This window comes from Corvus brachyrhynchos, unplaced genomic scaffold (genome assembly GCF_000691975.1).
Source record: "Corvus brachyrhynchos isolate BGI_N302 unplaced genomic scaffold, ASM69197v1 scaffold115, whole genome shotgun sequence".
In the NCBI taxonomy this organism is placed as follows: Eukaryota; Metazoa; Chordata; class Aves; order Passeriformes; family Corvidae; genus Corvus; species Corvus brachyrhynchos.
Window position 1 is genome coordinate 8,171,112 of NW_008239553.1, and position 14,568 is coordinate 8,185,679.

Below are 14,568 nucleotides of genomic sequence, written 5' to 3' on the forward strand. Positions count from 1 at the left end.
AGGAATGTAGTTGCTCTCTTTCAAAAACATCCTTTAGCTTAAATATAAATAGTGGACTTGATGCTGGAATTAGTGGGATCTACATTAGAATATCAGAAGACGCAACCAACAGTCTCCTTTCTGAAATTCAAAAAATTGTGAGTTACCATATTGTTTAAAATAATTAGGTATTCTACTTGCTCTACAAATCAATGCTGTGAATGCTCTCTCCTATGGTCATTCTAGAGCCATGCACCTGCAATTCACTAGCTAAGAACCCAAGACAAGACAGATCTGCTCTTTCTTGCTTGTCTGCCTATCTAGATAGTCACTGTTTTTCTCCCTTTTGCTCTTCATTTTGGCAGTGATGATCATGCTCTGCCAGGAGCAAGCAGCACATCATTGCTTGAAATGTTAGCGACTACCTTAGGGAATCCATTAACTGGAGAGCCAAGCCAAGGATATACTGTAAGGAAAACTCAAGCCCACACATCAGGCCGGCATTTGTTCTAAGTACAACATAATGTATAATGATGCACTCATCTCTAGAACAGAATTCAGTCTCAATTACATATAAATCATTAATAGCTTCATGTGTTCTTCAAAGGAAAAACAAATTTTGAGCATAGGCCATTAAGGAAAATGGAAACAACTTACAGCTATTTTGATTTAAAATACACCTATAGAAGCCAAAACTTCTGCACAATAGCAGTGTTTACTCTTTACAGAAAATATTATTATTTCCTTTAATTATAAATACAGCCATGACATTCTGGTTTTATTCTAATTGGTCAGCTTGCTATTTCAGAATGAATTAAATTGAGTGAAGTTACACGAAAAATCTAGATATACATGACAAACTAACACAATTATTAACCAAAAGCCACCTGACTGGAAGAAAACTCAGAGAACCACCAGGGTCTGTTCAAAAGTCAGTCCTGATAGGATCAGATTAACATATAGCAAGTTTCCAAAAGCAAAATGCTTTCTGTTTTTCTCACAAAGGCATGAATAGGTAGAATTAAGCTTTGCTAACTGGAAATGATGCGCGTCCTTTGCTGCTGGCTCCTGAGGTCTCCATTGTGTAAGTAACTATTTTTAAATCGCAATGAAATGCAAATTAGAAGTAAAGAATTTATTTGCAGATGGTCTGAAAAGTTAGCAACTTGTTAACAGTTCATAAGTCATCCAATATTTCAGCAGCAAAGCAGACTGCACTGGTGAGAAAGTTTTTGGGGTATTTTTTAGGAGAGCAAAACAAAAAAGAGTACTACCAAAAAAGAGATTTATCATCTCAAAGAGAAAACCATTTGTCCCTAACCTGGCACCTTTAAGTATGCTATCCTGATGCCATTGTGTTTTCCAAGACCAAGTATTTTTCCATGCTGAAAGCCTGCCACCTAGTGCTTCAAAGAACAAATTCTGGAAAATCGTAAAAGAAAATGTATTTTACTCATGCCATCTTCAGAAAATACCACAATTAGTTAAAAGAGAAAAAAAAAGGTCTTCCACCTCTAGTTTCTCTCACTTCTATTTCTAATTTTCTCTTAACTAGGAGAAGAAAATGACAACCTATTACTTTTTTAAAGGGGATTTCAAAATTTGCGGTTCTACATTTTTTTACTTTTAATGATCGGTAACAACTTCCAATGACAAATTATTTGGAATTTTTTTTTGTTTGTTTAAAAGGAACTTCTAAAACTTTAAGTCAGTCAGGAGATAGAGGTCGTATATTGCACTGTCAGAGAGCTCTCCCCAGGACACAGTTTTTGGGTTCTTCAGCACTGTATGAAATAAACAAGGAACCAGACCAAATGGCTTTCAGTCTGAAAACAACCCAAACCCAACTGCCTCCAGCCATGCAAGGATATGGACATAAATTATCTACAAGGGGATACAGTGGGCCTGGGAAGAATAGTTAAAAATGATTATGACTCAGAATAACCCTTGTCAGGAGCTCTGGCTGATGACTGTAGCTGGGCTCAGCGCTCTCTGGAGAATGAGAAAAAGTGCCTCTGGACATGCAAAAAGCAGAGGAAAGAGAGATAAAGCCTGGGTTCCAGTTGACACCCCTGGTTCCCCTCCTGACGGCACAATGGGGTCAGTGAGGAGCTAGCTGGCTCTCACAGTAAACAGCCAGTGAGGCCGGTGCTTTTTATCGATACTAAAAGGACTCAGACACTTCCTGCCATTTAATCCAGGACCATTTTTCTTTCAAAGAACAGGAAAAGCCTCAAGAGATTCCCACAGTGATCACAGCTGAGCCTGCTGCCAGGGTACTGGGAACGCTGAGTCTGGGAGAGGATAGATCAGGGTTTAGGAGAGAGAGGTGTCCCCCTTTTCTTGTCACCTATTTGCCACAGACCTTTACAGCGACTGTTCCATTTGACATTTGCTAGACTTTAGCCTTGCAAATGGCTCCTTCAGCACATCACTCACTTTCTGTAAGGCACCAGGCCTGTTTCTGCACCTATGAACACAGCTGTCCTGTTGTGGTGTGTGCCCTCTCCTCTCAGAGTAAGTTTAGGTTTGAATGCTACTTTCTACTTAATTAAAACACAGCTGTACAAAACTACTTTTTTAAGCCACTTCTAGGTCCAACACTTCCTAAATTAAACCAGCTTTACGTAACACACTCATCTCAGCCTCCTTCTCAACCAAATTCTGTTGTGCTTTGACAACAATTTGCCTACCCCTGCACCTATTCTCTCACTCCTGTAAGCTTCTTGTACCTCACCTTTATTCCTCTAAAATTTGTTTGCTGATAACAGTCCCCAGCTTAAAATGGAAGTCTTTCAAGAGAATGCAGCCCTGTCTCTTTCCTGCATTGGCTACTTTTCTGCATTTCTCTATCCATGTCTTCTATCTTATCTCCTCAATACTTCCCGATTTTCTGCTACAGAGATTGATTTTCTTTTTCCAAATAACTGGCAAACAACTAAAAGAATTCCTAGAAAAACTATAAAATCATCAACTATCACTGAATATTAATCCAGTGCAAGCTCATGAAAAATGGTTTCTCCATTACATAGGTACAAACGTGCATGTGCTTCAAATGACTCCAAACAATTAAAAAGGTACCTTCTTAAACCGGACTGTAGCAAGCAAAAGGCCATCTTCCTCTTACTGTATTAACTTCCCCTGCCAAACATCCTTGACCCAAAAGGGTCTGGGAATAACTTTGCATCTGGCAGTGTAAGCTGTTTTTCCTCTTGGCTATCTATCAGATCTCTAGTACTTTCTGCAGAATTCTGCTTGCTGCTCAGGACCATCTTCTGACAGCTAGAGCATGTCCAGCCCATGAAAGTCACTGCAGTGCTGGCAATCAAACCCTATGAGATCTTGGATTGCTTTTGTCTAATTCTAAGAAAAATCTAAGTACATTTATTTTACTGGTACACTGGTACCTCTTTCCCACTTTACAAGGAAATATGAATAAGTCTTCTTCATTTCAACCAAAATTCAGTAAACCCTTCATGCTTTATTTTCCAGGCCAATTTCCTCTGAACTTGGTCCTCAAACCCATCCTTCTCATGGTAGACTCCTACAAGTAATTTTAACCTTTTCACTAGGTAGACCAATAAAAGATCTTTTAGGACAATATGAAGCTCTTCCAACACCTTAGGAGGCAAGGTATATCTCTAACTTTTCATCCAATCTTCCTATCTCCAACCTCAAAACAGTATTTGGTTGTGAGAGCAGACTGTGCTCTAGTAAGCAAGTCTACCTCTTTACAGTCATTTGGAAGACTGACATGCAAAGAGAGATTTGCAGGCATTAGAAAAACCTGTATTAGACTTTTCAGTATCCATCAAAGATTTACTTCAGACAGAGGATGCAAAATCATGGTGTATTTTAAGATATCAGGGTTAGCTTTCACTCTGAAGGAAAAGCAAACACACAACCACCCCCAACCCTTCAAAAAGCCCATAACCAAGCATAAATTACCACAAAATAACAGATGTTCTTATTTATCTTATCTCTGTTCCACTACAACCTCCAAACTTACCTGGTATCCTGATAAAAGACCAGCCGTTCTGAGGCCTGATCCCTAAGAGCCCTCCTGGATGCTCTGGGAAGAACTGGGAGCACTGCTTCAGCCAGTCAGCTGCTAGCTCAGGGGATCCATGGAGTACACACTGCTTTGCTTCCAGACTTCCTCCTTCCCTTAGTGCCCTGCGCTCGTATTCTGCACTTCGGTCATTGCAGTAGAATTCCAGTGGCACAGCTGTTACCTACAAGTAAAATAACAATAGTCAATATTCTTGCTCACATTTCTCCTCATCCCCAAATCCCCAGTTCAAGTACCTTACCATGGGATCAAATTTTCAAAGTCATATCATTATGAAATGCAGAAACAGAAAACAATCTTTTGTTTGGCTTAAACCAAGCAAAGACGCAACACCTCTCCACACCACAAAAAACACCATGTAAACAATCAGGCACAGAAAACCTTCCTTTTGATAAACTATGCCTTGTGCCAACTGCTACACAACTGACAGCAAAGCTAGAAGAGTAATATCCTTGCTGTACCTCTCCTTTTGCCAAGATTTCTTTTATTTGTTTATTTTTAGTTCCACCCTTCACAATCAAGTAAGTATTTATCTCATTAGCAGAAATGACACTTATATATTGTCCTTAACAGAAATTCATTTGATAATTCAAAATTAGGGAGATTCATAAATTAGAAAGGGGAAAAAAAGGAACAGCATATTTCTTGGGCTTTACAGCTGCTTTGAACAGAAGTGGGCCACAGAAATAGTGGTCTTTTTCTTGTGGCATTCTATGAATCCTATGCCCTATTACCTGTTTCAGTATATACAATCCAGCTGGACAGACCAGTGTTGCAAACAAGGGAAGTGTGATTTCATGCCATGTAAGCTGTTCTGGAACAACTCCATCAGTTTCACTCCCCCTTTTCTGCCCCATCCGCCCAAATCCGTACAGAGTGGAAGGCGGACATGAGCCAAACAGCTGAATGCCAGTGGCTGCAAGGTGCTTGAGCAAACTCTGTTCCAGCAGACAAGGCTGCATTTTGTAAAATCTGCAGCTTTCTCTTCTCTCTCCCTTACCACGGTAAAGGACAACAACCAAAAGTGAAACTGAGCCATGGTACACAGCAGGACAGGCTGCTCTGCTGGATTTAACTTCAGATACTTCACCAACAGTTAAATCACATGATCCAAAGTAAACACAATTACAACACTTTAACACAAATATAAATGCAGAATAATTCACTGTCTAGCACAAGAATTTAAAAAAAAAAAAAAGCAGATAACCAACTTCTTCTTTCTACCTTTTTTGAATATAAGTCTGGTTTTGGGAAAACATTCTGGAGTGTTTACAGAAACTGTTTATAACCAAGTTTACAAAAGAAAGCAAGTAGAAGCTTTTACATACTATCTAAAAACTTAATAATGTGTTATAAACTCACATAGAAATGAAAATAAATGGTAGTATTAAGACAACTAACCTTACAGTAACAGAGAAATTTGAAATGCCATGACAATTTCTTCACCAATATAAGAAGCAAATATATCACTACTTTAGAAGTCATTGTTGCTTTTATTTTAGAAGTACAATGAAAAAAATCCTCCATGTAAAGTCATAGAAGTTAAAAACACTGTCATGAATCCTAACAGTGTGCAAAATGACACTTCCTCCAGGACTATGAAAAGCAATGTAACAAATGAACAACAGAGAAAATCAAGCTTGTGAAAGTTTTCACACTTAAAAAAGGCAGCAGGGCTGCATAGGAAGAAACAGTACAGAAACCTATAGGTTTTCATGGAGAACAGTAAACAGTGGACTTCCTGCAGAATTGAGCAGGGGTGGGAATTAACGTGATAATGGGACATCTGAAACATTAAACACAAGAAAAGAACCATCTTTGTATTGCAGATGAGAAGCTTCTATGTTTGAAGGGGGTTTAAATTTTTCTTCCAGCTTACTCTGGTGATATAACTGCTACATATTGAGAATAATATATGCAACATTGTATCATGCAAATAAAAACATTTTAACAGCTTAACTAAATGCTAAGCAACAGACAGTTTAATTACCACCAGTTTCAAACAAGGCACTTTAGAACTGTAAGGTAAAGAGAGCAACTCCTCCCTCAGAACTGCCTGGTATCTTATATGTCAGCTGTACCTCACTGAACATTTGTCCGCTAACTCAAAGTAACAGGTATTAAGCAAGGTTTCCTAGCTGGAAGTGTGGCTCTGACCAGTTTTACAGGAGCTCTTCTCATAGGAGTAAATTAATCTCATAGAGACTTCTCTTTACAAGGGCCAAACAATTGTTTAAACATATTAATGAGCACAGTTACAGTAAATAACAAAAACAACAAAAAAAAACCAACAAAAAAAGCACACAATATCTTTGCAAAACAGTAAATCCAGTGCTTTTCCAGATGCCAAGAGCTGTTTTAAAATCTGTCTACAGGTCTTACACACAGCTACACAAAATACTGCAAAGAGAAAGGGGCTGTGTTAAGAATTTGAACACATTTCCACAACCTACAAGGTACTTTTAGAGTTGCTGCTATCCTGTACTGCCACCTGCAGTCAAAGCGTATGTCTGACCTTTGTGAGAGAGGGCAAAACCTCTCTCAAAGCACAAAAAATTCAAAATGCAAGCAAGTTCTGCCACCTGAAAAAAAGTTCTGCCACTGCTGTAAATCACAAACGATGGTACAGACTTAGGTTGTTTAAGAGACAATATTCACCATCACGTTTCAGTTCATATTTCTACACTGAACAGACTGGAACAAATACTCTTTTCAAGCACAGACAACTTGCCATACTGATTTCCAGGACCTAGATTTTTCACCTCTAGAACAGGCAGCCACTACACACAAAACAGAGCAGACTAACTTCTGACACAAACATAGCTTACCTACTGAAAACAATACACAGATTTGTACACCGGGATTTTTACAAGACAAATGAAGTCATGTCGGAAGATTCTACAAGCCACGTTTCAGTAACACTTCACTCCAAGGAAGAACTAGTAGGAGACAATCTTGAGACAAACTCTGTGTGCCTCAGTGCTATTTCTACATTAACAAGAACTAATCTTCCTACATATCCCCTGTAAAACTGACTGACATCTGAGGACCTAAGACTATCTTTATCATCAGTTCCTTTTTTTTTTTAAATGCAGGCATGTATTTCTAAGGTCCTGTATTTTTACATGCCCTTACAAGAGAAAACAATGCTTTTCTGAAACAGACAAAAAAAAAAAAATCTTTCATTCAAGCTTGTTCACACTCCTTTTTGTCATGGCATATTTTTTCAAATTTTTTTCCCCACAGGTTTGTTTTTGTGGTTTTACTTGTAACGAAAGGTAGAGCAGTCCTTAGAACTAAACCCTCCTCTCTCAACACCATTATTGTCAAACGGATTGAAAGAGTAATGGTTCAGAAATACATCAAAAATATAGTGACAGGGATGTATAAAGGCATTTCCACCTTAAATTAAACAACTTAGTTTAGCTAGGACAATTGTAAAATGCTTCCTGCATTTTTCTCCATGCAAAGTTAACCTTTCAGACACTGTGAGATGACCAAAATGACTTCACACAATATTCCAGAGTGTAAGAGAGCTATTGAAACTAAACCAAAGTATATTACTCAAAATTTAATTAATTAGCATCTTAATGACAATGCAAGACCCATCCTCCAAGTTACATTTTTTTATGATTGAGACCTATCTGTACTCATGAAAACTGCCTGCAGAGAAAAAAAAGACTGACCCCCTCCCCCAGCTGCTACATAACACACGCTCCTATTTCTATCATTTGCTCCATTAACTTCCCAAAATTCATCACAGGTCAAACAACAACAGAAGGCTATAGTTTCTGGGAACGTATGTGCTCTTTCTGCTCTTTCAGGTCTTCTACACTCCTGCCAAAAGTTTCTAACAAGCATAAAATTAAAGTCTTTGTACTCCTAGAAACAAAAACCCATGTCTACGCTTAATCATTTTATACCAGCCAAGCCAAAACAAGTAACTTTTATTCACTAGAATAAACACCAGAAGCCCCTCTCCACCCTTTCTGCTGTAGGGGAGCAATTCAGCATATCCTTCATCCATGATGCAAATTTAAGCACAAAGAGTGACAAATCAAGGGAATCTGAGGGTGGTTTTCACAACTTGCTCTCAGAACAACCTCTTATTCTCCAGCCAGGTAGTACATTGTAACTGGGAGGTGACCTGTGACTTTGAGCAGTCCAGCTGGATTCCTGGCCCCTAGAGCTGCTGACACAGAAAAATTCAGCTTCAGCAGCAGCAGGTACGTAATGAGCTTCCATTTGTGAGGTCCTGCTTGCCATCCAGCCTTCTCCAGATGCAAAAGTATAATTGCACATCATTTGATGAGGTCTACAGCAATAACTTCAACAGTGACTAAAGAACATAACATCTGGATGGTCTGGTAATAAAAATTCATTTTTTCCAGGTTTGTCAAGATCCAACAACATGGAACACAACAGCCATAGACCTAATAAAGGTCTCTTGTGCCAGCCCAGGAAACCTCAACTAAAATAATTTCAAAATTCATTTAAAAGATGATGGACAACCCCAAGCAGTAGCACTTAACATCCAAAAGCCCTAGAAAATGCCAACTTGAGTAATCCTTATACAATGCAATCTGGTGTTCCCTTACTGAAGCATGAGAGGAAACAAACATCCTTGTCCAAAAAGCACTGCTTCGCAGCCCTCTTTTGTCATCAGAGCTGACCAAACAACCACCTCATTCTGTTCATATCATACCTAGATTTCCCCCCTTGGCTTATCACTGAATAATTTACTTTAAAATCCCTTCTATAATTGCTTTAGGTATTAGGAGAGAAAGTGAAATCTCAGAACAACTCCTGTTGGGTGCATCTTACAACTTTCCTCTTCCCTTCAGTACATATTACAGTCACTTCCCCTATGAAAAACCCTCTATTGAATACCGTAGCAAAAGGATATCCTCACAACAGTTTCACCCAACCAAAAGAAAGTAATATATCATTCTGTTCCCAAGACACAGTTCTACCAAGACTTAAAACACAATAGAAAATACATAATTTACAACTTTACTTGGACTTACCCGTGGACTGGCTATGCACAGGAAGGACGGCAGCTCAGTCACCTGGCAGCATCGTACACATGAGGTAGCTGATCTCCTTCTATATATGACATGGTCTGAATAGCCAGTAACTGCTTTACAGTGGCTGCTGAACACAAGGTTCTGAAAACAAAATTAAAATTAAGAAGTTACTATGTTTATAAAGAAATACTCCTCTCAGATCTTCTATCCACCCATGAGGAAGACAGACAAAGCACATTCCGTACATATTGCTCTTTGAATAAGGAAAATTCCACACATCTTCTGCAGTGAGTATGTAAAAATCTTTGTGTAATTATCAGAACATTCAAATCCAGAAATGTTTGCAATCAGAATAGATCATTCTAATAACTTGTCTTGACACTCAGTTGGAACCAGAAACAAGTTTTTCCGCCTTTGAACCTTTTGACCTTAGTTTTTCTAAAGAAGGAAGTAAAGGAATATTCTAGTAGATCTGCCCCTCAGGGTGTTTTCTAGCTACTCATTTATCTATTCTGTATTAAAATGAAATTTCACAGAGAGAAAAAAATTAAGAATTGAAATCAGGCTGGATTGGTATCTTTAGACTTGCATCTTTTCCAATCTTTTCCTTCTTTCCTGTGCAAAAGGGCTCTAAATTTTATCCTGAAGATTTTGAAAGTGCTAGCAGGGTTATACGCATGAACAAACGCATGTTTAAAACCTGGAATTTGCCACAATGTCCTTTTGATACAGAAAAATATACTGACTCAGAAGTGGAGACATTTGGATGACAGTGCAGTTTAAAGAAAGGAAAGTTCTTTGAAGATGCTCAACTCTACACAGAAAGCTAACAAAAAATTTAATTTTCTTTGCTTGCATCAGTTATAGCTCCTTTTTATTGTAATTATCTCCATCAAACATTTAAATAAACTGCTTATAGACTAAGCCATTTCTGCCACTTAGCTTTTATTCTGACTCTTCTATATTCATAGAGCTCAACAGTTCTTTATTATGTTTGTTTCCCATAGTACACAGAGCATTACCCTGCACACAGTAGGAAACTAGCAATAATTTTAGAAGCATTAAGAGGTATACCTCTCACAGCCATAGGACCACAGGATATGCCCTCCTGGCAATTCCAGCAGTTCGCATAAGTAAAAGGTAAACAGGATCTCAAGTTTTGGTATTGTTCTGCCCAAGTTCCTAATGCACCAAAATTAACAGACCCTCCCAATTTTCCGAAATCCCAGTATTTGAAGTTCTAAGCATTCAGGTACATGATAGAAGCAGACACCCTGTATAACATGTCATACACTTGATAGCTGCTTTTCTATGTATGTCAAGAAATGCTAGAAAACATCCACAGTAAGAGTCTATTGCAGATCATGCATTCTGGGCCCTTTTTTTTCCATTCACTGGGCGAGATGCAGATGGCTAGCACATATCATTTGGAACCTGCTAACAAGGAAGGAAAACAGTCTGACTGTACATACATGCCAGCACTACCCACACTCAACCTTAGCCTGTAAGCGCATCTTTCAGCTGCTGCCAGCGAGACTCATGGGCTGGAGCTGGCTAAAATGAAGTTCATACTCTGACTGAACATCTGCTCCTCTATTATATAAAAGGTGAGCACAGAAAGAGCTGACAGTAGTCTTTCACTAACACCGAGCAGAGCTAAAAAGCACAGGTCAAAGCTTGGACCACACTGGATAATGTGAAGTGATCCCAAAAACAGCCTCTTACTCAGCTGGCAATTCTTAATCACTAATGCTGGCTTAAGCAACAACTGCTTCACATGTTTATTCCTGTCCCCACAGAGCCCCTTCTTGTCGGCCTAGCCGTCTGTACTCATTAAGATGCTGATCAAGATGAAAACAAACCCCTGCCCCTCCGCTCCAAGTGAGTTTTGTGGCATGCTTCACCACCTGGTAAAACAGACTGCATGCTGAAACAGCAGTGTTGGAATCACAGGGCTGGGAATACGTGCCTGTGGACAATGGCTACGAATGCTGGCTTACTCATCTGAGAACCAGAAATAGTGGCAACAGAGCACCAACGCTGCTGCTGAAAAGGGTAAGTCCTTTCCCACGATATATTTGTGCCACTTCCTGTGCTCCTCACACATCTAATCAAACAACAAATTCAACAGCCATGAAAAGACAGTTTTCTGCAGCTGGCTCATACAAGGATGTGTCAGGGTATACCCGCATCGGCAGAGGCAGGGTTCCACAGCTGAGAGTAGAGAAAGGACAGCAAGAGCTAGAGGGGGAACAGTGAACAACTGCTTTAGCTCAAAGCCCCTCTCTTCCCCACCCCTGGACCCCAAACGGTGAGTACAGCTGATTTTCTGAAGAGGAATCAGCATTGCAGGCAGTCACAAGAGCTTTCCAGTAAGTTTTATGACAGCAAGCACTGGCATACTGATTGTGGCCCTGGTCAATAGAGGGGTTTGGTAATTATTTCCTGGAAAGCGAGAATAGAAGAAATGGATAAAGAGGAAGTTAACAAACTGTAATTCCAAACCTATGCAAGTTTGTTACTTAATTCTCCTTTGGAAAAACTATCAAAGACCTAATAAAGACGACTTTAGGGCAGTTGAAGTACCCAGGAAAAAACATAAATAAAGCTTCAAGAAGGTATCCAAAATAAGATAAAAATACTTGTACCTGGGCATTAACCTTGCTTTGAGTGCTAGACTTCTGTGCACAAATTATGAGCAGGTCACATAAGAAACATCCCTCTGAATTCTGACATATGCAGCTGTTAAGAATTCATGAATGGAGCAGTCACCAGATATAACAGGGACAGTGGAAACCAGCTTCCCATCAACCACACACATGGAAAAGACTGGGTAAGGTTACAGAACTGAACACAGCCACAGCTCTGAAATGGATCACATACCTTAGTACAACAAAGCCAAAAACCAAAGTGGAAGATTGTTAAAAAACAAGAACGTACACATCCACTACAACTATGCAATCCAAAATAAATCTTGAAAGAGGCTCTCCTATACTGCAAACAGAGCTGCACATAAATATGTGTATATTTATGTAAATATATATGCACATCTTAAGCTCATTAAAGCTCCTAAATTTTTAAATAGAAATAAAATTAGGAAAGGAAAGGAGAGAAGGGTTCACGTAAACAGAGCAGATTTCATATTAATTTAATTCAATGTATACAAATTAATACATATTGCGTGGAGGTGTTGAGCAAGGGCAATGAAGAGACCTCACAGTGAAAGGGATTTCTGTGTTTACATGATGAAACTTATACTATCTTTAGACAGATGTTACTTCAATTTCAGAAATATCCATTAAAAATAAATGTGTTTCTTTTTCTACTGACTTATTTTCATACTTTGTCTCTTGCATCGGAAATGCTGATCTGAGCAGTTAAGAAAAGCCTTTCCAGATTTATACCATTTCCTTTTTCCTCTTTTCTCACCCTCCTCACTCCCTACATGTTACTATCTTACGAAGCCCAAGAGGAAGCCTTGGGAATGCTACGTTGAAAGCTTCTCCAGTTTGGGCTAAGGAAAATGTTAGTTCTTTTCACTCACAATAATGTGTGGTGCTAAAAGACAGGCGTGTAAAGGGCAGTTTGTTTTCAACTCTCCCTTTGGTTTTGCACTCTCTAACCACCCCTTTTTTTTTAAGACATTCTAAATGTAAGTTCTGCAAACAATTCTGTAAATACAGCTTATTTTAAAGTGACTTCAGGTGGTAATTTGTCTAACAGGCAGGTTAGAAAACAGCTCTAAAGTATCTGTCATAACTGCAGGGCTATTCCTCCTTTAGATTTGCTGGGGTTATCACAAATGCACTGTATTGCACACACTGATGAACTCTGCTCCTCAGCTGGTTGTTTTCTGTATTGAACATATTAGTTGCAACAGTCATTAGTTACACACAGTCAACAGCCCTGGGAACCCCGAGACACAAGTAATGACATCCTCAAAGAACAGAAATTATTTGGAGAAACCAAATTAATGTTTAAATCTTGCCAGGCTGTGGTATAGGGAGATCTGTAGCCTATTCAAATGCTTTACATTTAATCACTAATATTAAAACCTACACATGCATATTCCACATCTTATATTTAAAATCTATAATCTTAATCCATCTTCTGTCCTTCAGAAAGTTTAATGGTTTTGATACTTATACACACCAAACCAAGGGTTATGTAAGGAGTTAGAATGTCTTTCTACATATGTAAAAATGAATGCTACCTCCTCTAAGTGCACACTTCTGATTCCATCTTCTTTACTGCCACACAAATTCTCTTTAGCCATGCCAAGAGGACAGAGCTACAGTATAGTCTCAGAGATAAGCACTGCAGGCACTACAGAAACAGCTGACTGTAATCGCCAAAAAACTAACTGAAAGCGAATTCATATAGCATAGACATTTTATTAAGCTAGACATAGAAACACAGAATATTGAAATACCAGCACAGCCAGAGTTAACAGGCACACACATTCACTTGGCTGGCCCTTTGTTTGATAACTAGGAGGACTCATTTTGTTGGCTTTGCTGTTAACGCTGCAAAACATGACACCAAGTCCAAGGTTGGTTTCCTACTGCTTATGCGTCTTCAATTTCAACTTCCTCTACACAATATTCAATTGAATTCTGGCTATCTCCTTTCCCCTTCCAGACTCATGAGCAGAAGCAATATTCCCTAGAGAAATTTGGCAGGATCTCACTGTTTCAGAAAAGATTTTTTTTTTACTGCATATCTGCTAACTGCCCTAGATGCTTTCCTGACTCCACGCTAGCACTTTTGTGAACTTATTTCCCAGTGAACTGAATCAATGGAGCCTTAACCTAACTCAGGAAATCAACTGCAATTTAGTCATAAAAAGGCAAAATCTTCACACATATCCTAGGCAAAAGATTAGCAAAAATGATCTTGCATTACACAGTAATTTGAATACATCTGGAGTCTACCAGAAAGCAGCAGAAGCAAATTTCAGAGTAGAAACACACCACTGAAAATGGTTGTCCACCAACTATAAAACACTGTCAGGCTGGTCTCCGTTTTCCCCAGTTGCTGCAACAATGTATTGAATTTGACAAGAAAAGAGTCGTTTCAGCCAGAAAATGAGCATGTTGCATGCAAAAAACATTAAGAAATTCTGAAGCTTACATATAGAATCCATCCCTGACAAATCATGAGTCTAGTTCTGTTGCTCCTGTATTTACTTTTGGTGCTGCAGTAATATTTTAAAGTCAACTGATTTATTCATTATAGCAAGTTTTGAAATGTATCGCCACATAGGAAGGAGAAAGAGGTTAAACTATTTTCCTGGTCAGCACTCTGAAGTCTCTTAACTGTATCTAAAAAAGCAGACACCACGATCATCCTGTTTCCAAGTTTGTTTTCCCTGTTTTGTAAGGACAGAATGGTTTTCACCATTTCTCACTCATGAGGATTTGCTACTGTCTCCAGATCACAGAAATTTTGCTTACCTGCAGCAAAGTGCAGCTGTGCAAGTTAGGGAAA

At 38.8% G+C, this 14,568-nt stretch overlaps 1 protein-coding gene across 1 annotated transcript in view; it reads right to left on the bottom strand.

The window, feature by feature from the left end:
• The window catches only part of INO80 (INO80 complex subunit), a 64,513-nt gene that overhangs the window by 18,442 nt on the left and 31,503 nt on the right, over positions 1-14,568 (bottom strand). Inside the window, exons 26-28 of the mRNA XM_017741863.1 lie at positions 14,535-14,568; positions 9,079-9,219; positions 3,989-4,214 (exon numbers count right to left, since the gene is read on the bottom strand). The exon at positions 14,535-14,568 is cut by the window's right edge and continues 15 nt beyond it. Of these exons, the coding sequence (XP_017597352.1) occupies positions 3,989-4,214; positions 9,079-9,219; positions 14,535-14,568 (401 nt within the window). The remainder of the gene's footprint in view (positions 1-3,988; positions 4,215-9,078; positions 9,220-14,534) is intronic.